The sequence below is a fragment of the Taeniopygia guttata genome, chromosome 22, assembly GCF_048771995.1.
Source record: "Taeniopygia guttata chromosome 22, bTaeGut7.mat, whole genome shotgun sequence".
NCBI lineage: Eukaryota > Metazoa > Chordata > Aves > Passeriformes > Estrildidae > Taeniopygia > Taeniopygia guttata.
In genome coordinates this window covers 4,703,622-4,731,518 of record NC_133047.1, presented here as the reverse complement: position 1 = coordinate 4,731,518, position 27,897 = coordinate 4,703,622, and the positions used below count along the sequence as shown (strand labels likewise).

Below are 27,897 nucleotides of genomic sequence, written 5' to 3'. Positions count from 1 at the left end.
CGGGGCACTGGGGACATGGCGCCGCGGGGTTCGGGCGTCCGCTGCTGCTTGGGGGCGGCGGGAGGTCCCAGCGGAGCCTCCGGGGAACCGGGAATACCTCGGAACCCGCAGCGGGCGGGAGGGGCCTCCCGGGCGGGCGGAACAGATGTGCGCCAGGCGGGTTCCGGGCGGACCGGAAGCGCGGCCGATCCCGTTGCCGTGACAGCGGGCCCGGGCCGCCATGGAGGCCGCGCTCACTGACATGTACGACCAGGCGCTGCTGGGCATCTTGCAGCATGTCGGCAACGTCGAGGAGTTCCTGCGCATCCTCTTTGGCTTCCTCTACCGCAAGACCGACTTCTACCGGCTCCTCCTGCGGCCCGGGGACCGCCTGGGCTTCCCGCCCGGCGCGGCGCAGGCCATGGCCCTGCAGGTACCGGCGGGGCGCGACGCGGCCGGGCCTTGCTGTCGCTGCCGCGGGCCGAGCGAACGGGCCGTGTCTTCCCGGCTGCGCGGTGCTGGTGTCGGGCCGGCGGAGGGGTTAGGTGCGGGCCGGGCGGGGGTCGGCGGCACAGCGGCCCCGGGGCACCGGCGTTGCCCGGAGGAGCGCAGAGCAAGGCAGGAGAGGTGCCTTGAAGCGGGGAAAAGCGTCGCCCTCGTAAGAAGACGGGAAGCCCCCGAGGCAGGCGAGGACTGCGAGACCCCGGTGGGAAGAGCCGGGTTCCACATCAGCTCGGACGTTGGCCCGAGCTTGGGTTCGTGTCTGGTGTCCCCTGGAGAGTTTTTGGGATGGGCAGAGTGAAGGAGGTGCAGCGTTCCTGCCGTGGGAAGGGGGTAGGGCGGCCTCCTGGCTGCAACCAGAGGTGCCCCGAGTGTGGGGACGGTGTGCAAGGGGCTCATTCCTCCTCATCCTCGCTCAGCTGCAGTCCAGGGGATGCAGTTCTGAGGTGCTGCTTTGCATGATCCACGCAGGGCTGGTGCTCACCTCTCCCACACCCTCCCCTCTGCGCAGTGTGCGGGGAGGAAAGCTGGAGTGAGTGGCACGAGCGTGTGTCCTGTTGTGATGGTGCTGGCAGGGCCACGTCCTTTGTCCTGCAGCTCCTGGACCCAGAGGAAGACTCAGATCGAGCAGGTGTGCCAGTCTGCTGCTGGAAGCACTAAATCTGCCTCCAGAATGTTCCTGGGAAACGAAGGAGGGCTTTTTAGAAGGTGTTTACAGTGCCAAAGGCTAGCACTGGGGTGGGAGACCTTGCAGGCCGTTCAGGAGGCAGGTGCAGGGTCTCAGTGGCCATCACCCCTTGCTGCAGGCGTAGCTGTGGGCTTCAGGTCTGACCTCCAGCCTGCACTGGACAGGCATGGCTGGGAGCCAGGTGAAGGGTAGGGTTACATCTCCTGGATCTCATCTGTTCCTGCACCTGTCTGCCTGGGCACAGCCAGTGCCAGGTCAGCTGTCCTGCAGCTTCTATTGGGGCAGCTCACCCTGCTTGCCTCTTGGAGACACTGTCTGAGTCCAGGCTTGCGAGTGGTCCCTGGGTGAGCCCTGGAATGTGGGGAAAGGGGAGGCTTCATTGGAGCTCCCTCCCAGCTGAAAGCTGAATCTCACCACTCTGCTTCTCCCTGGAGTAACCAGCCCTCTTGCCAGGCTAGGGTTAGGTTGGCTCTAAGAATACAATCCTAGAAACAAATCCAAAATGCTGCCAGGAGTTTCTGAGGTGTGCTTGATGTAGCCGTTGGAGTTTTCAAAGAGTCATCAGCTGTTTGTTTTGGTGACTGAAGCAGATCAGGGTAGGTATGTGGTGCAGAGAGAGGAAGGAGCAGGTGCCCCAGGCGTGTGATGCTGCTCCTTCCCTTCTCTGGGCAGAGCTGGAGCACTGCTCACTGGGTTTGCTCTTTCTCTCCCAGGCATTCCGAGTGTTTGAACGGATGGCCAGGCAGGATGATGAGAAGAGACGCCGGGAGCTGGAGGAGAAGCTGAGGAAGAAGGAGGAGGAGGAGGAGGCAGCTGCAGCCGCTGAGAGGGTGAAGCTGTGTCCTGCAGCTCAGGAGATCGAGGTGGAGACAACAGAGCACATCCCAGCTCCAGAAGCTGGGGAAGCTGAAGGCACCCAGGAAGCAGCTGCAGCCCAGGGTGCTGCAGCCCCCAGCCCAGGGTCAGTGGAGCCTCCAGGGGCTGCTGCCCCAGCGGAGCTGCCCACGTAAGGGTCTCTTACTTTCTTCACACTCCTGGTGGGGGGAGGCAAAACCGTGGACAGGGCATCCTCTGTTCCCTGCACAGCCCTTTTTGGGTTTTGACCTTCCTCTGCAGGCACTCAGCCCTTCAGGAGGCTGTGAGGATTTGCCTTGCAGGCTTCCAAGGCCGGAAGCACTGTCTAACTCCTCACAGGAGGGCAATAGTTGTTGTCCTGTGGGCGGATCAGCGTTTCCCACTCTGGCCTGAGCAGGGGAGGTGGCATATCCTGTACATGGCCCCACAAAGCTGGGCTGGGCCATGCAGCTCATCCACAAACTGCTTATGGTGTGCATTTTTCCTTTTCTGGCACTTCTAAGGCTCACAAGGAAGTGCTGGCACCAGCCTGCAACCTTTTTGTAGTGCTGGACTTCTTGGCGTGCTGGTAGACATCCCAGAAGCTGTATGGGAGTGTGCATGGATACCTGCAGTACCTGCCAGCTGGTGCTGGCAGGCCTGGCCTTGTGACAGGGGTTTGGAGCCCTCTCGAGGTCTCTGACCCAGCCCTTGGCTCAGAGCAGGGCCAGCTTTGAAGATCAAGCTGAGTTTTCTCTTTAGCTAGGCTTGGTGGCTTTCCAGCAGTGCCAAGCAGGCTCCATTTGTGCAGAAATGCCATTGAGTCAAAGTCCTTCCACAGCTTCTGGGACACTTCCAGCCTGACTCTGCTGAGCAGCAAGATGCGAGCTGCGGAGGGTCAGTGTGGCCTCTCTGAGCCATGTACTTGAATGCAGGTCCTGTACAGGCTTCACTCGTCCTTCCCTGGCATCACCTTGACCCTGAGCCAAGTCAGAGCTGCCCAGCCCTTACTCAGGGCCCTCATGCCTCACTGAGGTTCAGACTCCCATGTTTCTTTGCTGACCAAGTTGGGGGAGTGGTGCTGTGAGCTGGCTGTGCAGACTCCATCTCCTCCTCCCGTGCCCGGTGTGTTCTGTGCTCAGGCCCTGTGAGACGGCTGTGCCGACCCTCTCCGATCACCACAATGGTCCTGACTGTATGTGGGGCTTTGCTGTGCCTCGTCCCTGCTGTCCTACTGGTGCTTGGTGAGGAGGGAAGCTGGGGCTGGTGATCCCTGTCCTCCCAGCCAGTTCTGGAGTTGTCATTGGGAAGAGCAAGCTGCCAGAAAGAAGTGGACCACTGAAAGAACCCCAAATCCTGTAAGGACTGGGATGGCTGATGCCCCTGAGGGGCAGAGAGAATTCAGAGCTCAGATTTTGGGGCATATTCCGTATGCCTCGGCATATGGGAGGTACAGTCTGAGGACCAAAATCTTGGGAGCAGCAAAATGATAAATGGCAGGAGCAGAGAGGTTTGGTTCTTCCTCAGGAGATGGTTGGGCACTCAAACAGGCTCTGTGGTCATGGCTTCAAGGCTGCCAGAGCTCAAGGAGCATTTGGACAATGCTCTCGAGCAAATGGTGGGATTGTTGAGGTTGCCCTGTGCAAGGCCAGGAGTTGGACTTGATGATGCTCGTGAGTGCCTTCCAGCTCAGGATATTCCGTGATTCCATTATTCTAGGACAATGGTGGAGTCGGGTTCTTGGCTGGAGGTCGTGTTGGAGAAGAGCCTGAGCTCTGGCTGCGCTGGGGAAGAGCCTTAGAGTGGCCACCACTGGGGGAGGGGGAAGGGGGACCGGCAAGGACTTACGTGTAACTGATGTGCATCCCACGCGATAAAGATAAGCCAGGAGCCAAAAATGAAATCATCTGCAATGCCTGTCTTGGAGCTCTCTTGGTAAAGGTGGGGCTGCCAGTCTGACCCCGATCCCTGCGCAAAATTAGCAAGTCAAAAAAAAGCCCTGCTAGAGTGCACAGCAGAGGCCTGGGTGTGTCCAGCCCAGCTGTCTCCCAGTGGAGAAGAGAGGGAGAGATTGGAGGCCCAGTGAAACTGTGAGCAGAGGGATCTGGGCTCGGCTGAGTGCCAGTTGCTCATATCCCCATGGAGACCACATTTGCTGTGGTTTGCCCCATGAAGTTTCACCTCAGGACTTTGGTTATGGGGCAGCAGCTGGTGTGAGGAGAGTTCAGCTGCCCGAAACAAATGTCAGCGCTGCGGGAAGGAAACTGGAGGGATCAGGAAGAAAGGTGGGGGGCTCGTGTGGGAGCAGGATCAGTCTGACAGCGAGTGTGGTGGAGCTGAGAGGGATGGTTTCCACTGTGTGTGGTGAGAACCTGGTTAAAACTCAACCCTTGCATGTGCCACCGTCTGTGTCCTGGCACTGCTGGAGCTTGGCCCCTGTCAAACCTCAGACACTCAGATGCTGTTTTGCAGCCTGCAGCTGTGGCACTGAGCACAAAGCACTGCATGGAGCTGTCCCCTGGGTGTTGCCGTGAATAGAAGGTGCCTTCTGCTCCATATAGCTGCCACTGCAACTTCTGCCCTCCCCAGCGGGCTCTTCTGCCTCTTCTCTTGCTGCTCACACCGCCCCAAACTCACTGGTGGGGTGGAACAGCTGCAGCCCCCTTGGTGCCTGCCCAGTTTAAGCACGGGGTGGGTGAGACCGGGTGCAGGAGGCTCAGTCCCAGCTGCACGAGTGTCGTGGTTTCCAGCCAGGGGAATGGGGTGTCTGCGGGCTGGAAGTGGGGTAGGTTTGGCCCGGGTTTGTCACGGCGCTGCAGTTGGTTTCAGAGCCTGTGGGGGGCACTGGAGCCCCCAGGAAGGCAGCGGGGGCTGGGCGGGCACCCCCCGACAGACTATTAATAATTTAACCAACTGCTTAATTCTCCACAGCCCCTTCCTTCTGAGCAAAACCCGGAGCTACCAGCCTGAGTACGAGGGGCGCATGAGTAATGCACAACTCTGGCAGCAGGAATGCAGAAAAGAGCTTAAACAAAAATATTTTCCATCTCCCCTTCCTTCCCCCCCCCCCTCCAGCCGCTGGTGAAGAAAACCGCTGCCACTAAAATCTATATAAAAACTTGCTCATTCTGTCAACCTGATGGCTCTGGAAATGTAGGGCAGGTACCATCCCAGATCTGCCAGCTCCCATCAGAGCCTCGCGCTGCACCCGGATGCTGGGGTATTGGTTGAGAACATCTTACAAAGCACAGTGAGATGGTAGCAGCTTTTTCAGGGTCGATCCAGATGAATCAAGCCAGTTTTGCAGATGTGGAGGTTTTCAGGGCTCAATTTGGGGCTTGGCCAGGTCTCTCCAACTCCCTCACCTTCCCCACTTGTGAAAGGCAGGTGAATCAGTTCCTCTTTGCTGCCCTGCATCTTGCTGTGCCAGATCTCCCAGCAGCAGCTGGTCTAAACACACCGAGGACGGAGGTGGCTTTGGGGTGACGCTCATGCCAGGAGCTGTGCCAAGGGGGACAGAGGTCTCTGTGCCACAGAAGAAGCCAGGCTCCTCTTGCAGCTGCCTCAGTTGTTCCAGCTGTCCCTCCCCAGTGGTTGCAGCTCTCTTGCTGTCCCTGCCTTGCCAGGAGGGTAGCAGGCCACAGCCCTCCTCACACCTCACCACGGGGCTGTTCTTCCTCGCAGTGCAGCTGCACAGTCCCAGCTCTGGCTCTTCCCCCATCTGCTCCCAGAAGCCATCCTTGCCTGAGCTCAGCTCCTAATTTTGAACACCTCTGCTGCCCAGCACCCTCCCCTTCCCCCAGCTTGGATTCCATCCTGCATATATTTGCCACACAGCATTTAAAATAGAGCCTGGCAGCCCACGTGTGGCACTGCGCAGCCCGGCCTGTGCTTGTGCTTTATGACTTTGGTTCCTGGCTTCCCTTTGCTCCTTGCTTTCTCCCAGTGTGAACTGGAGGGGAAGCTCTCATCCCCTTGTCCTGTGAGTCCCTTCTCTTACTCCATGCATGGGCCAGAGGTAGTGCAGGAGGCTGGGAAGGGCAGTCCTGGAAGCCTGTGCATGATGGTGAATGTCTCACCTTCATGTGTTTCTCCATCCAGCTTTTGTGTCTCTCCCAGGTGCTCCAGCCAGGCGTGCTCAGCTCTGGTCTGTACCTTAGAGATCATCTAGGCAGGTGAGGTCTCTGAGGGGAGGATCTTTGGGTGTGGACAGCACAGCCAGGGCTGGAAGCAGGGCCACTGGGGCATGGAACAGCGTGCCAGATGGACCCAGGATGATGGGAAGTGCCTCATTCCTGAGGAAGCCTTTGGCTGCTGCTGGGCAACATGCAGGGCAGAATGAAACCTGGGGTCTCTGTGGCCATTCACCTTCTGTGGTGTGGAGAGAAAAGAGGCAGCAAGAGGAGTGGGCTGAGGTGAGGAGGGGGCTCTTCATGGCTCCCCACTTTGTGGGGCCTTGAAGGAGACCCTTGAGGTGTTCTGGAGTCTGTGAGTGGGGAAGGGGCTCCGCTCACCCTGTGCACACAGTGCCATCGTGCCAAGGAAAGGGGCAGACAGGCTGCTGCTGAGCAGCAGAGCCCTGGCCACGCTGACTGCCCTGGTCACCTGGTCCAGGTGAGCCCTGCCAGCAGGCGGGTCTCCCTGGCATTGCTCTGCTGTCCCTGGGAGTGGGTGTTGGGGCTCAGCAGTGACCTACAAAAATCCCTGGTGTACTCCCTGGCTTGGTGAGAAGCTGACTGGGATTGAACTGGAATGCATTAATCTGGTGAGCTGTCTCCTAACAATCCAACTTTCCTGAGACCCACCATTCCCAGAGCCCCCACGACCTGGAGTTAACCCTTTGTGAGACGCACTGGGAGCATCCCTGGGATGACACAGCAGTGCTCTGGGAAATTTCCATGAGGCGCCTGTGTGAATCTAACTCAACTTAGCAACGGCTTGGCTTTGCTGGAAGCCCAGATGGCATTTTGTTGTGAGGTGCCTGCAGGATGGGCTTCCTGGCATGGCTGCATCCTCCTTGAGGTGCCGGGGACAGGAATTTCACTGCTGGTCACCCTCTGTGGGGGAGCAGGGCTATGAAGAGGAGCTGTTGCTGCATGCTGCTAACTTAAGGCTGGCTTTGTTTGACTCAGAGACTGCATTGTCCCAAGCTTTCTCCTCTCATGCCTTTTCCATTCGGAAGGGAGGGGAACCCTTAGGTGCTCATCAGTTTTGTCTGGGACTGTCCAGACCAGAAGCCAGTTAAACTGGTTTCCTTCCCCTCTGCCCCTATGGACTTTCCTGATGAGCTCACCTCAGAGTCTGTGCTGTTCTTCCAGCCTGACCTAGAAAGGAGCTGATCTTGATCCATATTTAAGGAGACTCTGTCCTGGTTCCGATTCCTCTTATGCACGTGGGGCTGTGCACAGGGAATTCCTCCGGCACGGCCAAGGCCTGTCATGAGCAGGAGTCAGGCAGAGCTCAGAGAACGGCCTGACCTGATACAGCCAAGCTCCATCTGGCCACGTATCCTGTCTCCATCAGCAGCAGATGCTGGGGGAAGAGGAAGAGAACAGAATGAGCGGTGCAGTGATGCTTTCTCTGTGCCTTCATCCTACCCTGATAAATAGTGGCTCAGTGGTTTCTAAACACTTGGTCCTTCAGCCCTTTGCGGGGATTATTTTCCCTTTTCTTTCCGAATTTCAGCCCTCCCATGCTGGGGGACTCTGCAACAGCATCCTGCAGCAGGTCCCTGCCGCACAGCACTGCCATGTGGGGCTGTTTTCTCCATGTGGGTGAAGAGGCATTGAGTGGGTCCCCAGTCCTCTTCTCTGCCCTCTGTGGGGTTCTTCTCTTATGTCCATTTTCTCCTTTCAGTCTGTTTTTGGGCTGAAGGGTCATCATTTCCATGCTTGTTTCTCACTTGAGCATCCCCTACATGATTCTCCAGTGTTCTGAGGGTTATCCCCATGTTTGTGTGTGGACCCACTGGTGTTCTCTGCCTCCTACCCTGTTTCTTTTCTCCTTGCCTGTCCTGCTTTTGCAGCGAGGCCAGGAAATCCTCTTCCAGCCACATGGTACCTCTCACAGTAAAGCGACGTCACTCCAACCCTTTTCCCTGCCTTCCCAGCTCTCAGCGCTGGCAGCTTTTTCAGGTGGGAGCAAGAGCTTCACAGGAGCTCTGTGTTGGTGAGACCTTCTTGTGCTGGCACGCCCCAGCATGTCCTTGGCTCCTTATGTGGCACCAAGGCTTTTGGCCCTCAGGGTCTGCAGCGCTGCACTCACAGTGCTGTTGTGTTTGGTTTCTGGGAGGAATGTGTCCAGGTAATACTGAGGGAAGCAGGGAAATGCAACTTAAGTCATCTTTGCTAAGTGGAGTCTTTCTTGCAATGGAGAGGAGCCACTCCTGCTGGGAGAATTATTTTAATCCACATGCTTTCTCCCATGGTTGTGGGAACTTAACTGCCCAGGAAGCATCCTTTCAAAGGGCTGAAACACTTGAGCTGAGGGTGGAATCCCTCAGCCCTTTCTGGTGCAGCCCTTGTCACTCAAGCCTTTTGCAGATGATGAGGAACAGTCAGGGTCCAATTTTCCAGTGCTCTCATGGAGAACCAGGTCCCTCCAGTTGGGTAGCTGAGAACAGGAACAGAGTGCCAGCTTCCATGTGCTGCACTGAACTGCTAAAGCTTTTGGTTGCCCTACCAAGGTACTGAGCTCCAAAATTAGGTGCTGGGACCAAAAATAACTAAATTAAAACCTATAAATTTTTCTCTCAATAAGCAGAAAATCCCAGGGCTGGAAACCAAGGGACAGCATGTGCCCAATTTTTAGGTAAAAAAGCAATCGCTGTTTGCTTGGTTTAATATTGCAGTGTCCACCAAAAGGGGCCTAACGTGGAAAACTACCTGGATTGGGCCAGGTTATGTTGGTGGCGCAGGGGTCTGAGAGGCCACCGTGTCCTCTACTCCCACAGCTCCATCCCACTGGCTTCCTTTAGCCTTATCCCCCTTTCCCAGGGCAGCCTGGTTGGCTGCGTGTAGGTCTCTCTCCCAGGAGATCTATGAAGCCCAAGGTTGTATAAGCTCTGTGCAAACAATAAAGATCCCAGGCGTCTTTTCCAGACGGTGGCATGTCCTGCTGTCCTTGACCTAAATATCCCAGCAATAGTGAAATTTAGCCCCCTGGTACTGGCACTCCAGCACTCTTCTGCAAGCCGGTGGTGGCATTTCAACTTGCCTAATGTCAGTAAGTTGGCGCTGTCGAACAGCTCTGTAAATAACTTGGGATGCAAAAGGGAAGGCTAAAAGCTCTACTGAAGTGAGCGAGCTTGGAAAAGAGCAAGGCTCTCCTGCAGTAGGGAGGGGAGCAGAGCATCTCAGTGGGGCTGGTGGGGGCTCCAGATGCAGAGGAGGGAGGTGGATTTGTTGGTTGGCTGCTGAGTAGAGCAGCAAAGGCATCATGTGGTGGTGCCTTGGTACCCAGGAGCCTTGACCCCTTCCCACTGCGTCACCTGGGCTTGGTGACACAATGGGATCTAGGGGAATGTGTCTTGATGGGCTTGGTTTTTGGTTGTTGGTCCCATTCCGGTGGTAAGTTGAAGCTCTGAGGCTTCCTGAAGGTGAGGTGACCTTTGAAGTACAAGTCATATGAGGAGCAGCTGAGAGAGCTGGAGTGGCTTTTCCTGGAGAAAAGGAGGCTCAGGAGGAGTCTTCTTACTCCTGACAACTGTCTGACAGGAGGGTGGAGTCAGATGGGGATCTGGCTCTGCTCCTAGAGAACAAGGGAATGGACAAAAGGAAACAGCCTCAAGTTGTGCTGGAGGAGGTTTAGGTTGGACATTGGGAAGATTCCTTCATGGAAAGGGCTGCCTGGCCCTGGCACAGGCTGCCCAGGGCAATGATGGAGTACTTATCCCTGGGGGGTTTTAACAAACATGCAGATTTGGCACTTGGGTACATGGGACACAATTAGGCTTGATGGTCTCCGAGGGTTTTTCCAACCGAAATAATTCCATGAGTCCCTGGTCCTTGTAAGGCTGACAGTAGGCACTGCAGGCTTGAGCCTGGGCTGCACTTCCTGGCTGGGCTATGCCTCAGGTTTCAGAGGGAGGGGGAAGGCACTGGCTCGCATTTTTCACTTTCTGATTTTGAGAGCAGGATCACCAAACTGCACAGTGCAGTCCTGAAGGTGTGTGCTGAGGACCCCAGAGATAATGGGCTATGGGGAGCTATTGGCAGACTTCTGCCCACTTTGGGGAGTGAAGAAGGCTTTCCAAGGCTGGATTTGGGTACTCCAGCAAGCCAAACACACCTGGGTTGGAAAAAGTCCTGAGGATTGGGATGGCCCTGGACCACTGCTGTGCTCAGGGCTGGAACCTGCTGCTGGACAAGGAGTATCGGAGAGGATCGAGATGGATCAGAGTGGATCCTAAAGCTTACTGACTGCAGTGTGACTTGAACTGTAAAGGAAGGGATTTGGCATTCAGCTTGCTTATTTCTGTGCCAGAGCCCTCCTTAGTTGAAGTGCTGGTACAGAGAAGCCTTTGTGGAGCTCTGGGTGCCTCCTGGACTCCAGCGAAGGTCTGGGAGCCGCAGTCTATGTTTTCCTACCCTGGCACTTCCCAGGCAGAACCCAGAGACAGGAAGTGCAACTGTCCTGATGTTTTGATGCCAAAAGATGTTAAATCTGGAGGTGGGTGGGGAGGCTCCTTTGCAGCTTGCTTGCAGAAGGAGTGCAAAGCTGGGATTTTCCGTGCACACAGTCCCTGAAGCTTTGGGAATGCAGCTTTCTGATGAGGTTAAACCTCTGGCTTCCCTACCTGTTGCTACAGCACCCACACTGGAACGCAGAGGAGCAGAGGGCACACTTTACCCTCATCAAAACAATCTTAAAAGCTGGGGTTTTTTTTGGCTGAAGCTTGGTAGCAGCTTTTTGGGGTGCACAGACCTCCCTGTACTTTGGGTTCTCATCTGGAGGGCTAGTAAGCAGCAGTTTTGGAAATCTGTATTCCAGTAAATCTGTATTCTGTTGTGTGTGCTGGTGTCTTTGGGTGAGCATGGCCTTTCTGCAGCGATGCAGAATGGGCTCTGCCTGCCCCCTGCCTGCCTGCCTGCCTGGCTGGCACTGCTCTGTGGTTTCTGCCCTGCTGGGCTGCATGCAGCCCCTTTAGTGCAGGGAGGGCAGGATGCAGGGGTGGTGCAAGGTGCTTCCCCAGGAGGGGGCAGGGATTTGTGGTAGTGGGAATGCCTGGAGGCTGCCAGGGGTCTGACGGGCCATGCTAGGTGGGTGACCTGAGTGTTGCCACAGCAGGAGGATGGTGGTTGCTGACATGGTGCTGGTTCCCAGCAGCCCTGTGCTACCTGCAGCAGCAGTTTCAGGGGGACAGACTGTGGGCTGCTCCTCTCATCCTTCCTCAGTATCTCCACAACTGGCCTGACGTGTTTTCCTTAAAGCTGCCTAAATAATTCACCTTGACTAATAGCAAACAGCAGTGCCAGCTCTCGAGGAAGATTTCTGGGAATGCTGGTGATGTGAGGGTGTCTGCTGTACTGGCCACTGAGCCATGGCATGCTTGACTGCTAGATGCAGGTATCCTGGACTTCCTGAGAGGGCAGGGATCATGCCTTGGAAAGTTGAACTGCTCCAGGCTGAGAGGATCACCTTTATTGAGATCTCAAAATCCTTGAAATGTTTTCCTTCTTCTTATGGGGGAAAAAAGAGGTCCATTGGCATTTTGCCATATCAGTTCCCTCCCATTACACTTTCCCACCTCTGCTCCTCATACTGCTGTGTCTTTTCCTCAACTTTTGCTTGCTTGCACCAAAACTCCTCAGTGAAGGGGAACTAGGTGAGCTGCCCTGCTTCTTCTCAGTTCAACCAACCAGATCCTTTGGTGTGTTTGGTTCCTGCTCTTCATTTGTGTCCAGCACTGTGTTCACAGAGGAGGTGCTGCAGCTGTTGAGCTCCAAGGACAGAAAGGTGTTCAGCTGATTGTCCACAGAGCGAGGATTGCTGCTGCCATTTCCACATTGCTCAGCTCATTGTGCGTCACTAACCCACGGAGCTGGGAATCCCGGAGTAAGAAATGCCCAGAAGTCTGTGTATCGGGCTTGACATACGGCTCCATCCTCAGACATGCAGCATGTCCCTGCCACCTCTCAGGGAGTCCTGGTCCCCATGTGCGGCTGCTGAGGGTCTCACCCCGTGTGTAGGGAGGGAGTGGCTCCGTGGCTCCAGTCCCAGGGACAGCACAGTGGCTGTGCCATGTGGCTTTGAGGAGTGGGAAACAGATCGGCTGCTTCTTGACGGTGCATTGTTAAAGGTTTCACCTCCCCCAAAATGACACATTGCGAGCAAAAATAGAACAAGACAGAACACATAGACCCACCCCCACCATCCCCACTACCCGACAGCCAAGTGCACGCAGTGCCAAACCCTTGGGTTTAAAAGCTGGTGCTTTGTCACCCTCTCTCCCCTCAGTCCTGCCACCATCTGCCCCAGCCCAGCAGGCGTTCAGGCAGTCCGGTGAGTGACCGTCGCACCAGGAGCAGCCATACTGCTGGGACAGTCACCACCCAAGCCATGCTGTGTGCTGGATCTGGCCTCTCCCTTCGTCTGGTGGGTCTGGGGATGGGAGCAGGAACCGTGGTGTTGGTGCAGGAAGTTCTCTCACCCACTGCACAGTGGTGCTTTTCAGATGCCTTTGGCCAGGAGAGCCACCTCCAGCGTGGCAGCATGGCTTGGCCCAGCATGCTGTGAGCCAGAGCTGTCTCCTGTGAATGGTGAGGGAAGCTGCCTCCCAGCCAAGGAGCAGGGTCCAATTCTGGAGTGCCACTGGTGTGTGCTAAGCACAGTTGGACCAGGCAGAGATCTGGCTGGAAAACCTCCAGGAAAGGAAGAGTTGCTCCAGGAGGTGGTAGAGCTGTCAGCCATTTGTCAGCCGTTTGTCAGCAGTGCCTAACAAGGCTGCGGCCTGCCTTCACCACCCTGGATCCTCCATGACTCCAGAGCTGGAAGTTACCCTGGCAGTGAAATTATCCAGGCTTCGTGAGTCCCCCAGGGAAGCTCTTCAGGGGTACAAAGCCCATTGCATGGATTTTTAACATTGGAAACAGGGCTGAAGCAGAGGTTGGTGGTGTCTTGGGTAAACATCTGGAGGGATTTGGACTGGGTGTTGGGGAGGAGAGGAGTGGAGAAGTGATGGCACTGGAACTCACACCCTCAGGATGAGCAGCCATGGCTGGAGGGAGGTTTAGGCATGAGGGGGAACTTCTCCCCCAGAAGCTGGATGAGGGGCTGCAGGGCCAAGGCAGTGGGGCTGAGCTTGTCCAGTGAGCTGCACGTGGTGGCAGAGGTGGCGGTGACACGTCCCTCCTTTCTGGAGAGTGACAGAGCTGTCCCACAGAGACAGCTGGGCTGGGAGTGGGGCTGCTGTCCTGCGCAGTCCCTATACTGTACAGAGACGTTGGACAAAGTACCTGCAGAGCAAGTCCTGCCTCAGTTTCCCTGCGGCACAGTTAACACTGGCTGTGGGGCTGGTGAGTCCACTCGTGCCCTCACAGGCAGTGAGATTGCATTTGGTAATCTCTGAGTGGGGCTACAACATCCAGAACTGCCTGGCTGGGATCTGCTCTGCCCTGGCGCTCTTTCCCTGAGGAAGAGAAGGCACATCCAGGGCAGACCTGGTGGTTTTGTGACAGCAAGGGATTGCTGTAGTTGTCTGTGCTGGGGCCATGTGGTACGTCTCACCATGTCTGCCTTTGTATGAGTGGATTTCTCCCATTTTTGATGACCTGCATCTGGACTCACAAGCCTTGGCTGGGCATAAGCCCACTGCCTTCTCCTGCTCCCTTTTGAGTTTTTCCCAGGCGAGGTCCGGGGGGGAGCAGGCCAGTGGAAACAGCTGTTTGATGGTTCTTGTCTGGTTCATGGGGAGCCAACACTTGGAATGGCAATTCCCAGCTTCCTCCAGGTGACTTCTGGCAGGTTCGGGAGGAGCTGGGTTGGGCTCTGACTTGGCTAGCATGGCCACTGAGCCAGAAAGCTGGGCTGCTCATGAAGGGAGGCTGCAGAGAGCTGAAGGGTGGTGCAGGTAGGACTGTGGGGTGTCGAAACCCCCTCCATGCTGCTGCCCCAAAGGTCATGGAGGAACAGAAAGTGGCCGACACTGCTGAGAAGGAAACATTCTCTTAGGAGGAAAAAAACCCAGCTGGGTTTAAAATTGGGACAGATTTGTCCTCTGGTTCACCTGGGGTGTAGGGCAGGAGTCTCATGAAGCTGTGCTGTGCCTGGCCAGATGCCACAGCATGGGTAAACATCTTGTGAGGGCATTTAACCAGCCAAACTGCCCCAGGCTACACACAGACCCTCCTCCCTGCCAGGGGCTGATGCAGGGTGGTCTCTGAGACAGCTGCGCCTGGAGAGCCAAGGTGGGTGCCAGCACTGGGCTGTTCCGAGGTGGGAACCAGGGGACACATGAAACAATGCCTGGGGCCATGCCACCGCCTCTCAGCACGTTTGCTTCTCACGGGGCTGAGCGCTGGGCCCTGAGGACCCTGTCACCACAGCCCCTGGTCGCCTGCACCATCCAGCTCCTCGCCCTCCAGCCTGTTTGACTCCTACAATCCGGGGGCGGCTGGGAAGCGACAGCTGGAGCCAACGCACCAGCCCGGTGCGCGCTGCCATGCCAACCCTGTTTCCATGGCAATGGGCACCCAATGGGCGACTGCCAGGCAAGGCCAAGATGCCCGAAAAATAATGCAATGCCCCCTGAAATGGCCAGCTGAGGCTGAGAGCCGCTGAGCGCCGCCACTCCCGGCAGTGCCTTCAGTGTCTGGGAGCAGATCAGAGCCACCCCAGTCCACAGTGTAGCAGGGCAGGTGAAATCCTTGGTGCACCCGGTGAAACCATAAGGAAAAAAAATGGGGAGGTGTGCACAGCCACGTTGACAGCCCCCTCTGGCTGTCTTACAGCCTAATTTAATTTAAATAGATGGCTCTTACATAACCCTCAGGGCACTGTGCTGCTGGAGCCAGCCCCACCCCATACTAGTGAGGGCCCCCCAGAGTGGGGGTGCCAGGAAGGCAGTGGGGCACAGGAAGATAGGCTCCCCAGGGCCGTCCGTGCCCCCCATTTATGTAAGTCCCTGAACCCCATGTTTATCCAGCTCCACATTGAAGCCTAGGTGGGTATCAAAACATTTTAAAATAACTCTGCCTTTTGTTAGCACCACAGCTATCTTTAGAAGAGATTTGATTTTATTTGAAAGCCCTCTCTGTGAGGGTTCAGTGGAATAGATCCCCAGCCCAGCAGTTTAAAGGGATATAGGTGTGGTAATCTCCTTTCTTGGCTGGAAACACTGTATTGATTATTGCTTATCGATCTGATAAACTCCATCTTACCCCTGCAGCCATCTCCTCAGCTTTTCTGACATTTCCACATGCCCTCCTGTTTGGTTTCTTGCATCCTGTTCTCAGGCTTCCTGCTCTCTCCAGGCCCTGATCTTTCTGACATTTAACATGTCACCTCTTTCTCCCCCCACCAGGAGACAGGAGCAGTTCCAGACAAACCCCGACAGCTACAATGGAGCTGTGCGAGAGAATTACACCTGGTCCCAAGATTACAGTGACCTGGAAATTAAAGTGCCTGTGCCCAAGCACATTGTTAAAGGCAAACAGGTAAAGTGATGTGAATAGCATCTCTTTAGCACTTCTCTTTCCTGGGAGACTGTGTTTTGTATTGAAGGACCAAGATGAGGTTGTACCATTCCACAGTGTGAGTCTGGTGAGGACTGAGGTCACAGCCTGTGTGTGTTCCTTTTGTGCTGCAGTGTCCTCTGCTCCATCTCAGCTAGGTTCCCTGGCACTGCCTCGCCCTTTCTGTGCTTTTTATTTTTCTGCTTCCTCTACCTGCATACTCACACATGTGTTTTGGAGCCTGACTGGGGATAGATGCCCTTCCTCAGTTGTTCCTCTGGCTCTGTCTTCTCTTTGGAAGCAGGAGCTGCTGGAACAGCTCCTCTGGCACTGGGGAGCTGGATCAGGCACAGCCCCTGTGTGGCTTGACCTGCTCTAGATGGAAGGGAGCCGGCCTGGGGTGGAGGCTGCGGGCCAGCCCCTCCCCCTGGCTGCCTTCGTGCACAGAGAGGTCTCGCCTCTCTCTTTGGCTCAGGCAGGAACTTCCCTGTTCTTGTGGTCGCGTTGTTTTTCCTGTACCACTTCTGTTCGCTCCTGGCCAGGGACCCAGAAGGAGTGTGCCCATGGCTGGCCTTAGCTGGACCTAGAAGTTTGAACTCTTTCCCAAGTGCTGCCCTTCCTTCTGTATTTTTCCATTTGGGAAGCCTGTGCTCCCCCACCTCCTGCTCTCCTCTGCTTCCAGGGTGGCTGAAAGGAGTACGCTGGAGTTTGTCACTGGCTTCAGCCTACACAGCTCCTCAGCATGCCAAGGAATGTCACTGGCAGCAGCAGCAGCAGCCCGGGCCAGAGGGGTGAGGGGGCACACGGCTGCCACAGGCACAGCAGGGCACCAGGAAGATGCATCTCTCCCAGCGGGTCTCTAAAACAAACCCAGACTGTTTCTTGAAAGGATTCTGGGGTGTCCAGATGGATATTCCATCCCTCTGTGTCAAATTTTGATCACGATTCCTCTCCCTGACTTAAGGAAGTTTCCTCCATGCCAGGGAAGTTGTGTTCTTGCCAAAAACCCCATACAGGCCTCTGTCTGCTCCATCCTTGACCATGGAGAGGTGCAGGAGCTCACAGGAGTGGAGACAGGATATGGTTTCCTGACCTTTCCTTAGTTCAAGACTGTGTCATTGCTGTGGAAGAGTCCCTGCACCTCAGAGTGGGCAAAGGAGGCTTCAAGACACCCCCTTCCCATGCCAGTGCCATGGCTCTGCCTACCCTTGCCCCAGTATCTGTTCACACTGCCCTCTTGAAGCAATTGGTGGTTCAGATGCTGGACTTTCCTTCTCCTTGCACTCTTTTTCCTGGTGTTTTGTTCATCCATCCTTTTTGGGGCTCCTCTTGGCAGCTGAGTGTCCATTTCCAAATGATTCTGTGTATTCCCAGCATTGGGGAAATGAGAACAGACAGGCTGGGTCCTGGGCCAAAGCAGGAGGACTCAGAGCCATTTAAAAGCTCTATGTACTTTGGACGTGTTGTTCATGGGTACTTGCACAAGAGCAACATTCTCTCGCATTCAGACAACTTCATATTTAAAAAAAATTACCAGGTTTTTGGCTTCTGCCTGCTGGGACAACATTAAAAATTTCCCTATTTGGTCTCTGGGCTCAGAGTGCACCAAACTCTAATGCTGCTCAGTCTTCCTTATGGCACTTTTTGGGTTTCAGGCTGTTGCTATGGCACATTTTGCTCTGGTGAGCTTAAGGTTTCCTTGTATGGAGCTCAGGTGTCCTTGGAGCAGCAATGGGTGATTGGGTAGATGAGAGCATCTTCCTTCATGGTCCCCATCTCTCTGATCTACTTGTGGGCACAACAGAAGCCCACGGTTCTGAGCACTCAAATAGAGATGATGACTCCAGGCCTCTCTCTTTGCTGAATTCAAAAGGAGACAAGCTCAATTCCTCTTTCAGTTTGTATTTGCTTGTTTGAGCTGTGTGGGCAGGCGTGGGCATTCAGTGTGCACAGAAATCACTGTGGTGAAAAGGCCACAGCACACAGACGAGAGCTGGCTTTCCTTGGGAGCAGCCAGGTGTTTTGGGGAGCAGAGGTGCTCACAGGGAGCACATGGGAAGGGACAAGATGCTCTTGGCCTTCCTTCAGGTGTGGGCTGTCCACAGGTACCCCCTTGTGCACACGTGAGTCCTCTCAGACATGTCCCTCCATGAACAGAGGGGCAGGACTCTCTAGCAGGGCCTGTGCTGCCTCTGTCCCTACTCCTGTCCGTACTCCTGGGGGGCTGGTGTGCTGGGTGCAGGTAGAGACAGGTGTTGAAATTGCTTCTCAGGTTGTCTACTTGCACAGCAAAGTGGCCAGTTGAAGTCTTCCCAGATTGTATCTCTTCTTCCATTTGGGTCTCTCTGCTCCCTCTCCCAGTGCTGGTCCCAGAGCCACCTAAAAGGTGTCCCTTGGTGCCACCAGCTATCCCGTGCAGCCACCTGTGAATAAAACCCTCTCACATTTGGCTGTTCTCATCCATGCAGAACCCACAGACACAATGCCTGCCACAGACTGTGCCTTCCATGTCTCCAGCTTAGGAGTCACCATGCTTTTTTCCCCCTGGTCCTTTCTGGGCAGGCCCTGTACCACGCTGAGAGCACAGCATCAGTAGCTCTGTCCCTGCGCCCAGGAACATGAGCAGGTGATGGTAGTGGAGGGCAGAGCCTCATCCCCATGCCTTGTCTCTGCAGTAAGGTGTCCGCACTGGTCCGGAGGGAGCTGCTCCAGGGAGGGAGCACCTCCTTTGGAGATGTTTTCATCCCAGGGCAGCTACTCTTGCAGAGGCTGTCCACAGCTACATGTCAGGTGACAGCCTGTTGTCCTCTGCCATCCTCACGTCCCTTCCCGATCCCCTGTGAGCACAGGCTGCTCCCAGCCATCGCACTGGAGCTCAGTTACCGAGTGCCATGCGTGCTGGGCCTCCTCTGCTCCTGCCAGAGCACGCAGCAGGTTTGGGGGCTGTACCCTGGTGACATCAGTCAGACACAGCTGCGGTGCCCTCCCTGGCTGGAGCAGCTCTGCCTGTCTTCTGCCTGTGTGGAGCTAGTGAGCTGCTGGAAGTCTCCTAGGTAATGGATAATGTAATAACATTTCAAATGAGATCTGCAGAGCAGGAGGAAGATCTGGGGGAACTCTGGGAGAGAATGCAGGCAAATCTCACTGCAGTCTCCTCCTCTCGGGCCAGCGCTGGGGGCCACACTCCTGCCCCTTCCCAGCCAGGTCCTCCCTACATCCCCTGGCTTGGCATGGACTCTGCTGGCAGCACCTCAGGGCTAGAGGGGACAAGAGAGAACATATGGTCTCCACAGAGACCGAGGGTACTGCATGCCTCTCACAGCCTGCCTCTGTCTCCCCAGGGGACAGCCATGTCACCTGCATGGCAGGTCGGAGCAGGGTTCCCCATATGGCTGCTGTGGGCGGGAACTGGCCCCGTTCCTGGGGACGGAGCTGCCCCTGTAGCAGGGAAAGCGTGCTGCAGCATTCCTCCTGCACGCGGCCCCTCCTCACACACCCGATGGGAGGCCTGGGCTCAGCCCAATTCTGGCTCCAGCAGCAGGAGCAGAGCCAAGGAGCATGCTTTCAGCACGGTGCAGCAAATAGGGGATGACCTGCTGCAGCCCTAGAGTAGGAACCCCCACACTATCAGCCCCTGCTCAGCTATCAGGATGGCACACACTTATGCCCAGCTTGTCATGGTGACAGACAGGCACACTCCTAAAGGGCTCTCTCACAGCGAGTAGATGTCCAACCTTTGAATGCTGTTCGGAGGCCTGTAGCATTACTGGTCTTCTTTGAGGGGAAACTGAGGCATGGGGTAGAACCAGCTGCCTTGAATCCTTCAAGGGTCCCCCCAACTGCTGGGCTGTACTGCTTTTCCTTCCCTGAAGAGGTTCCCTCTCTTCTCCAAACTGTCGCTTTTTGCTGTGAGAGAGCAGCGGGATTCTCACCCTGCTGCTACAGGCAGGGCTGGAAGTTCTTCTCTCTCTCATCCCCTGCAAGTGCACTTGATCCCAAACCCCAGCCTGCACAGTGAGATGGGAAGCAGGAGCCTTCCGGATTATTGTGTCTGTCTTTGTTTCCAGGTGTCTGTGGATATCAGCAGTGGTGCAATTCGTGTAGCGGTGCTGGAGGGAAGCAGCCAACACGTCCTCATGGAAGGGAAACTCACCCACAAGATCAACACGGAGAGTTCCCTGTGGAGCCTGGAGCCTGGGAAGTGTGTTTTGGTAAGGGTGGTCTACACCAGCTGTGTCTCCTTGGCTCACAGCTCTGCCGTGCTTAACCTAGGAAACTGGAGCAGCTGGAAGTTAGAGCCAGCTCTAGATGTGTCTGGCTTTGCCTGTCCAATGTCTGGCTCATGCTGCCCCTGACTGTGTGCTGTGCCTTGCCTCCTACTCCTGACTTGCCTGTCAGGGTGCGGGCTGAGCAGCACGACCGTCAGGCTGGGCAAAGGGGTGCCCAGCTCCAGCTGAGGTCAGGCAGCACAGCCGTCCCTTGAGGGTGGTCACTGTCCTCAGTCAGTGCAGTGCAGTCACTGCAGTGCTGGTCCTGCACACCTGGCCTTGCTGACTCTGCCTTCCAGTTCTCCTGGCCCCACTCTGACCCCAGCGTATTGGCAGGTTCCTGTTCCCCACATTCCTTTCTGTCCTGTCATGGGGTTCCTACTTGCCCTGTTTGAGGTGGACACTGTGGCTCCTCTGCTTCCAGCAGGCCTGTGGTTTGCTGTGTGCGTCTTGTCCCAAATCATCCCTGTCGAGGTGGTCTCAGGGCATCTGATGCCCGGCTGTGTATTATTGGTGGGTTCCCAGCCCCAAGCCTCATTTCCGATGTGCTCCAGATGTTCAGGATGAGGATGTGAGTTCAGCTGTGTTCCCAGCTGGAGCTGCTGCAGGAGTTCTGCCCATCACTCTGGGATCTTGAGTGTCAAACAGTTTCCAAAGTTTATATGCCAGTTTGGGGGCCAGGATTGTGTTAGGAGCAGGATTTTGCTACCTGTGACCGTCTTTGCCCTATCGTTTTCCACCCAGAGGCTTTTCCAGGAGAGTTTCAGGAGTCCCAAAGCTGTTGTGAGACCCAGGAGGGGACATGTGCTGTCTCCTGGGAGGGAGTGAGCTGGCTCCAAACCTTTCTCCCTGTGGTATGAGGGTGGCAGCAGATGAGCACGCAAATCCAAGCCCTCACAGTAGAAAACGGAGGGGAAATGTGCTGCCAGAGTCAGGAATCCTGTGGATGGTGTTTGGGGAGGCTGCGCAGTGCCACTCGACCACTGCTGGTCTGCAGGGATATACCTTGAGTGACAGGCTGGTGCCAAAAGGCTGAGTGAGGTCCCTGCCAGGGAGAGGAGCTTCTCCGATGCTGCTAGGCCATTGGAGGGATGTGGTAGTGGCATCTTTAACCTGCGTTTTGTAAATATTCATAAACATCTTGAAAATTAGCTTATCTGGGACAAAGAAACAATCCTGGAAAGGCATAAACCCATTGAAGAGGAGGTGGCCCTCCTGGAGATGGGTGGCTGCTCCACAGTGTGGCTGGAAGTCTGGAAGTGCCCGTGGGTGTTCCCAGCATCAGCACAGGAAGCAGTGTCTCTTCAGAGACACTCTTCCCGTCAGAGGCTGGGAACGGTGCGGGCGGAGCAGGGCTCGGTGCCTCCGGGAGTGGCTGCGGGCAGCGCGGGGAGCAGAGTGGGCCCATCACCCCCAGCCCCAGAGCTGGGTCTTGCCTCGAATAGCACGAGCCCTGGCTTGTGAGGATCTCCAGCTGGCTGCCAACATATTGATGGTGGGATGAGATCTCGCTTGAAGAATTGTAAGGTAACTGGAGCAGAGTGAGTAATCCTCGCCCAAGAGCATCTCCTTTTTCCATGCGCTGAGTAGCCAGGAGTGGTTTGTGCCTCCTCCCAGTTCATTCATCAGGGGACACCCACCCTTGTGGGAATGCATTGCTTCCTTCAGTGCCTGGATGGGGCCATTGGGGTTTATTTGGAGCTTATGGGGCATGTGGACCCTTTCTGTGCCCCAGTTTGTGCATCGCTCTGTGTGAGCTCCAAATGCAGCAGTTGGGCTGTCTGCCTTCTGCAAGATGCTGCAAGGTGCCACCTGGCTTCCCTGTGGGACCCAGGGATGGCCTTCTCTGGCACGGTGTGGATGCAGCCAAAACTGAACTCACCCAAGGCCACTGCTGGGGCTGTCCGAGGAGATCCTGCCTGCCTTGGGGACTGCTTGGGGCACCTTGGTGGCCCTGTCCATGCTGCGTGTTTGTGGTCTGTGAATTGAGGTGATCCCTTGGTCTTGGTGCCAAGGAGGTGGAATCTCTCTTGCTTGGTCCCATCTGTCTGAAAAGGTCTCAGTTCTGTGCAGAAGGCTGTTGAGTCCTGTATCCTCTTGCAGGACATGTCAGGGATCATCAAGATCCCCAGATTCTTCAGGAGGCTGCAGTAACAGCTTTTCCACTGTCCTCAGCCTCCCTGGCCTCCACCCAGCTCCCTTCTGGGATGCCATTCACAGGTGCACCATGAGCAGACTCCCTTCTCCTCCAGCTCTTACGCTGGGAAGATTTTTTTGCCTTACAACCCATCCTGGTTCTGCTTCCCCCATCCTGCCTGGTGTTCTTATTCATATATCATCTTCATTATGTCACTCGCACTCCAGCAGCCCCAGAACTCCCCTCACCAGCATTCAGAGACCACTCTGCCTTCCTCCTCCTGCTCCATGGAGCTCTCCCAGCTGGAACCCAGGCTGACACCAACATATTTCTCATCTCATCCTTTGGCACACCCATGTGCATGGCAGCAGAATCCAGCTGGCATTGTTCCTCAGTGCTCTGGCGACATGGGGTGGGGGCCTGTCCATACCTCCTGCTCGGGATTTTGTCCCAGGATCGTGCCCCTGCCTGTGGCATGCCACACGATACCCTGGTCCTGGGTGTCATCCCTGTGCTCTCCCTTCTCTGTCACACCCGCTTGCTTGTTGAAAGTGAGATTAAAATAACCTTGCTGTTTTTAGCAATCCCCACTGGGTGTTGTGCACAACTCCTTTTGGTATTATTTTCGTTGTGGAGGATTTTTCTCCCATTCCTTCTCTTTTTCTCTTCCTCTCAGCCTTTGTTTTCCATGTTTGGGCTTTTGTCAGCAAGTTCCTGCCTTGAACGTTTATTACAGTCTTGGCTTGCCATCCTGTGAGCCATGAGGCTGAGGGGATGCAACTCAGGGTGCTTGGCCCTGCCCTCCCCATGCTGCTGGTAACAGCATTGCTGCCTCCTCTGTCCCCCTCAACACCTCACAATGACTTCTGGGGTGACTTTGGCTGCTGTGATTCCAACAGGAAAGCCATCAGGTGGAGGTTGTCTTCCCAAGACCTGCTCACACCCTTGGAGGCATCTCTCCAGGTTTGACAAGGTATTTGGCATCAGTGAGGAAACGTTGTGCTACTGCGAAGCTCAGCACCGGCAGTGAGGGGTTGTGACCTTCCCAGCAGGGTGTGGAGATGGGACATGGCGCTGTGTCCATGCCAGTGCTGCCTGTCACCTGCGGGAGAGTCTCTCCTGCTGAGTGTCCCATTGCTCCTGCAGCAATCCTCCTTGCAATCCATCATTACCCCGGTGCTTTTCCAGGGAACAGCCCATCCTGGGGTGGCTGAGAGCTCATATCTTGGACACTGGCTGTGGGAAGTGAGCGCTTTGGCATGAGGACACTGCCAGCTTCAGATACAGCTTGGGGCTATGCCTCCTGCAAGCCTCGCTCTCCTCAGGCCACAGTTGCAAAGGCTGTTCCTGCCTCCCTGTGCACCCCAAAAGGCTCAGCTGGACTTTTACCCCATTGGGACCCACCAGGCAGACCCGAAATCTGGCTGAGGGCATGGGCACACCGCAGGGACCTCATCCTTCCTCAGTGGCTCTCAGCACATCTGGGGCCCTGGGGGGCCAGCCAGAGCTGTTGTCTGGAAAACTCAGCAGCAGTGTCAAGTGCAGGCAAAGCTTTGCCTTGTCTCCAAGTGAGAAATATAATCAGGTTGGGGTTTGTCCTTGTAGAAGAAGCCATGGTCCCTCCTGGAGCCCCCCACTTTACAGAGCTCTCCCCGGCAGTGCCCACAGCCTCGTGGGAGCCTGTCAGCTCAGTGCCAGAGCCTCTTCCTTGGGCAGGTGGGTGAGGACTGGCATGTGTGGGGAATCACCCAGAGACCTGCCATGGCCTCTCAGCTCTCCCTTACCTGCACCTTTGGGCAGCCAAAGTGCTTGTGGGGGGAACCAGCTGCATCTCCATCACTACTGGCTCTCATAACCCAGACACTCAGCCAAGCAGGGCTGGATCCACAGAGGACATTGCCAGAAACTGTCCAGGAAAATAGCCTGTGGCTGTGTCCCCCATCCTGGAGGTGGGACCTGTCTGTGGCAAGTCCTCCAGCACTTCCTTGAACCACAAAACCACAAACTCACGCGAATAGGACAGCCTTTGCCCTGACCCATGGACATCTCATTTCAGAAACTGAGGTTCACTTGGAGTGAGTCTCACTGTGACAGCTTTCACCCTGGAATAAAGAGGAATGAACAGATCACCCCAGGCAAACTGCAGAGGTGTGCAGATGGTGTGGTAGGGTGCCAGTGAAGGAAAGGGGTTTGGTAGGGAAGGAAGGGAGGATGGGTTTTCATCCCAGATGCTCTGGGATGGATTTCCCACTTCCCAGTGCTCTGGGATGGCTTTGGGGTGATGCCTGAACTCAAACACTTGTCCGTCCCTCTGCCAGCATATGGCTGTGCTGGGGATGTACCAAGCCATGTGTGCTTCACAGCAATGCCATGGGAGCATGGCTTGTGCTGGATCCCTCACTAGGAAAGTTCACAGCTTGCCAGCAGCACCACGGGGTCATCCCTCATGTTCCAAACCTGAGGAGCCTGAAGGGTGTTCCTGCTGCAAGTGTGGACAGTCGGGGCTGCTGCCCCTCCACTTTGCTTTCTGTCTTAGGGTGATGTTCTGGGGGCTCCTCCACTCCCCACCTGCCCACCAGGGTTGGGAAGCCCAGGAGCAAACCCTCAGTGGCTCTCCCTCCCCTCCAAAGTGGAACTGTGCAATTAAAAAGAGAACAAGCATGCCTGTCTAGCTGGAAAAACTAACGCCTTCCCCAGGCTGGAATATTTTACTGGCTCTGCTCTCCCAGAAGGATTAAACCCCAGCCACCCCCTCCTGTATTAATTGGTTCCTTTTCTTCACACCACAGAGAAGCTTGGCTCCGTAACAGGAATGGCTGTCCGTGTTCTCCCCTCCGGAGCTATTGAGCTTCCTGGGAGGTTTGAGCAAATTGTATTGTCTGCCTTTATTGATGATTTTGCAGAGGCCGACGAATGCCATAAATCTGCCCTGCTGCTGGGATTAGTGCTGAAATAACATGGGAGGAAGCAGCCCACTCTTCCTGGAAAAACTAAAAGCAGGTTGGAGTTCCTGTTGCAGGATGCCCCATGCTGGCCTCAGCACAGCCCCGCTGGCCAGCCAGCTCTGCTCAAGGCACTGCCATCGGGGATGCCTGGGACTACAGGGCTTTTCCCAGTGAGGATGTTGGCTGGAGCAAGGAGGTGTCCCCACTCCTGGTCCATCTCTCCGGGGCTGCTGCTGAGCTGCAGTGCCACGGGAAGCAGGTGCTCGCAGCCAGAGGGGTGGCACAGAGCAGCAGCTGATGTCCTTGCCTCCTTTGCTACTCATGCTGCTGCCCACCGAGCCAGTGCCAGGGGAGCTGAGGCCAAGGCTCCTTCTAGGCTGGGGAAAGGCAGGATGGCTGCACTACCACACCAGGAGCTCTGGCCCCACACTCCACCGGACACGGCCTCCTCATCCGACAGTCCTGGGCTCTGTCACTGCTGCTGTGTCAGCGATGCAGCCCTGGGCCAGTGTCACTCCCCGGCAGGCCCTGCTGGGGGACACTGCTCCTGACTTGGAGCCGTAGCTGAGATGTCATCCTTGGGGCGTGAGCTGGGGCTGGGGGGGCCCACAGCAGGGTTGTGCACAGCCTTTGGCTGCTGAGGAAGGGAAGCACAAGCATCCCTCCCCCTCTGCCAGCTGCAAGGCTGGATTGGTGTGAGCTTGACTTCCACTCGTGGGCAAGCCCCATGCTGCTGTAGGCCGAGCTCTGCATCGCTGCCATGGAGCTGTGAGGTGGGCAGGGGTGCCGCATCCTGGGCAGGACAGGGCCTCCTCTCCCCGTTCGCTGACCCACACCTTGTCCCCAGATCAGCCTGAACAAGGGGGACGAATACTGGTGGAATGCCATCCTAGAGGGTGAGGAGCAGATCGACATTGACAAGATCAACAAAGAGCGCTCCATGGCCACAGTGGACGAGGAGGAACATGCTGTGCTTGATCGCCTCACCTTTGACTACCACCAGAAGCTGCAGGGCAAGCCCCAGAGCCATGAGCTGGTAGGTGCTGGCTACCTTGTGCCACCGGCCCATCCTGGCCCTCCCACCTGCCCTCCAAGGGTCCCATCTCCAGAAAAAGGGGCCCCATGGCTCTGCTCCATCTTAGAGCTCTCTTCACGTGTCCCCCCACACTAACATTTGCGGCTGTGAGGTTCTGCTGAGCGATCTTTTGCCATGCACTCCTGTCTTCCCCTTCCTGGCACCCTGGCAAGTGCCCGTAAGCCCGGACTCCCTGCACCAGGGATGGGCCCCACATCCCTACAGCTCTCTCCCAAGCTGGCCCTGCTCAGGGCTGGACCCTCATGGGTGTGAGTTCAGCCCGACCCAGGAGCTGCCCTGGGTGCTGTCTGCCCTTTCCCGTGCAGCGAGGGGGAGCACAGAGGTGGTGTGTGCCCTTGGCAATGACCACTGCCAGCCTGGGAGGAAGGGCACCGCTGCCCACACCCCTTCCCATGGGTCAGGTGGTCACACAGCCCCAACGCCTGTGGGGTGAGCTGCAGGGGAGAGCGAGGGGTGTGGGGAGCAGCGTGGCATCACCCCGGCTGACGGAAGCCTGTGGCCTCTTTGCAGAAGGTGCATGAGATGTTAAAGAAGGGCTGGGACACCGAGGGCTCACCATTCCGCGGCCAGAAATTCGACCCCTCCATGTTCAACATCTCCCCCGGCGCCGTCCAGTTTTGACAGCGGCAAAAACAACTGAAAAATAAAGCAGGGAGAGGCGACTTCCCCACCCTGGATGCCCACCAGGATCCTCACACCGAGCGCCAGTGCCCGGGACTCACTGATCCACGCTGCCAGCACCCATCCGTGCTGTGTGGGGAAGCCTAAGGAAGTGGGCAGATTTACATCCTGTCATCACAGCAAGCTGGGCACCAGGACCCCTCTCCTCCCCTCTCCTCCCCTCCCCTCACCTCCAGCTTCCGATGCTCCATGTTTTTCTGGAATAGAGGGAGCATGTTGGGTCACATTGGGTGACAGTTTTGGTGGAGGAGGATATTGCTTTTGGGGTTTCTGGGGATGTGGAGACTTTGCTACCCTAGCACTGGGCAGCTTTGCCCCTCACAGGTGGAGATGGGTGCTGGGTATGGGCAGTGGGGATGGGGAAGCCTGCCCCTGCCTGCCTCTGCCAGCACTCTGCCCACCTGGCACCCCCAAATCCTCTCACCAGTCCCACTCCAGGGTGTCCCAGGGGGGCTGTGCTGCCCTCTACCCAGCCCCAGGGGAAGCTTTCTCCTGGCTTACCCCTCCTTCACCTCCTCACCGGAAGGTTGTCGGGACACACGGGAGTGGGCAGAGACCACAGCCATCCCCTAGGGTTTGCTCCCCCTTTGTCAGGGAGCGGCAGGGGTGCTCCCCACAGCACTGGCATCTGGGGGGCTACAGGCTCACCCCTCCTAGCCAGCAGCTGGGCAGGAGCTCTGAGATGGGTTTCCCTGGCATGGTACTTGGGGGTCTGGGAGTGGGGACTGCCCAGCAGAGGAGGCCCCACCTTGGCCCAGCCTGGCTCTCACGGCTTCCCACCAGCCCCCCACCCTGGAGTGTGAGGGCTAGGGGCCCCTGGCCATCACCTTGTCCAGTTCCCCGCTGCCCACCCCCCGTTTGCAATAAACACTTGTCACCGTGGGGCCTGTGAGTGATTCGGTACCACCCCCGGGGAGATGAGTGTGCCTGATTCTCCACCATCACCTTGCTTTTGGGACAAGGACAGGGACAGCGTGCCTGGGGTGTCTGTCTGCCGGCACGGGCTCCGGACGCTGGGTTGGATGTGGTGGATGTGGGGTTCCTGGGGGAGTGTAGAATTTGGGGTCCTTCAGGGTGTGGATATAGGATTCCTGG

At 56.4% G+C, this 27,897-nt stretch overlaps 1 protein-coding gene across 1 annotated transcript; it reads left to right on the top strand.

The window, feature by feature from the left end:
- NUDCD3 (NudC domain containing 3) lies at positions 1-27,684 on the top strand. Its single transcript, XM_002195962.7, is given in 8 exon segments — positions 1-109; positions 112-210; positions 213-412; positions 1,882-2,174; positions 15,525-15,657; positions 19,743-19,886; positions 25,873-26,061; positions 26,632-27,684. Coding segments are annotated over 8 exon segments (1,263 nt in total). The 5' UTR covers positions 1-15; the 3' UTR covers positions 26,743-27,684.
- Positions 27,685-27,897: the final 213 nt, after the last annotated feature.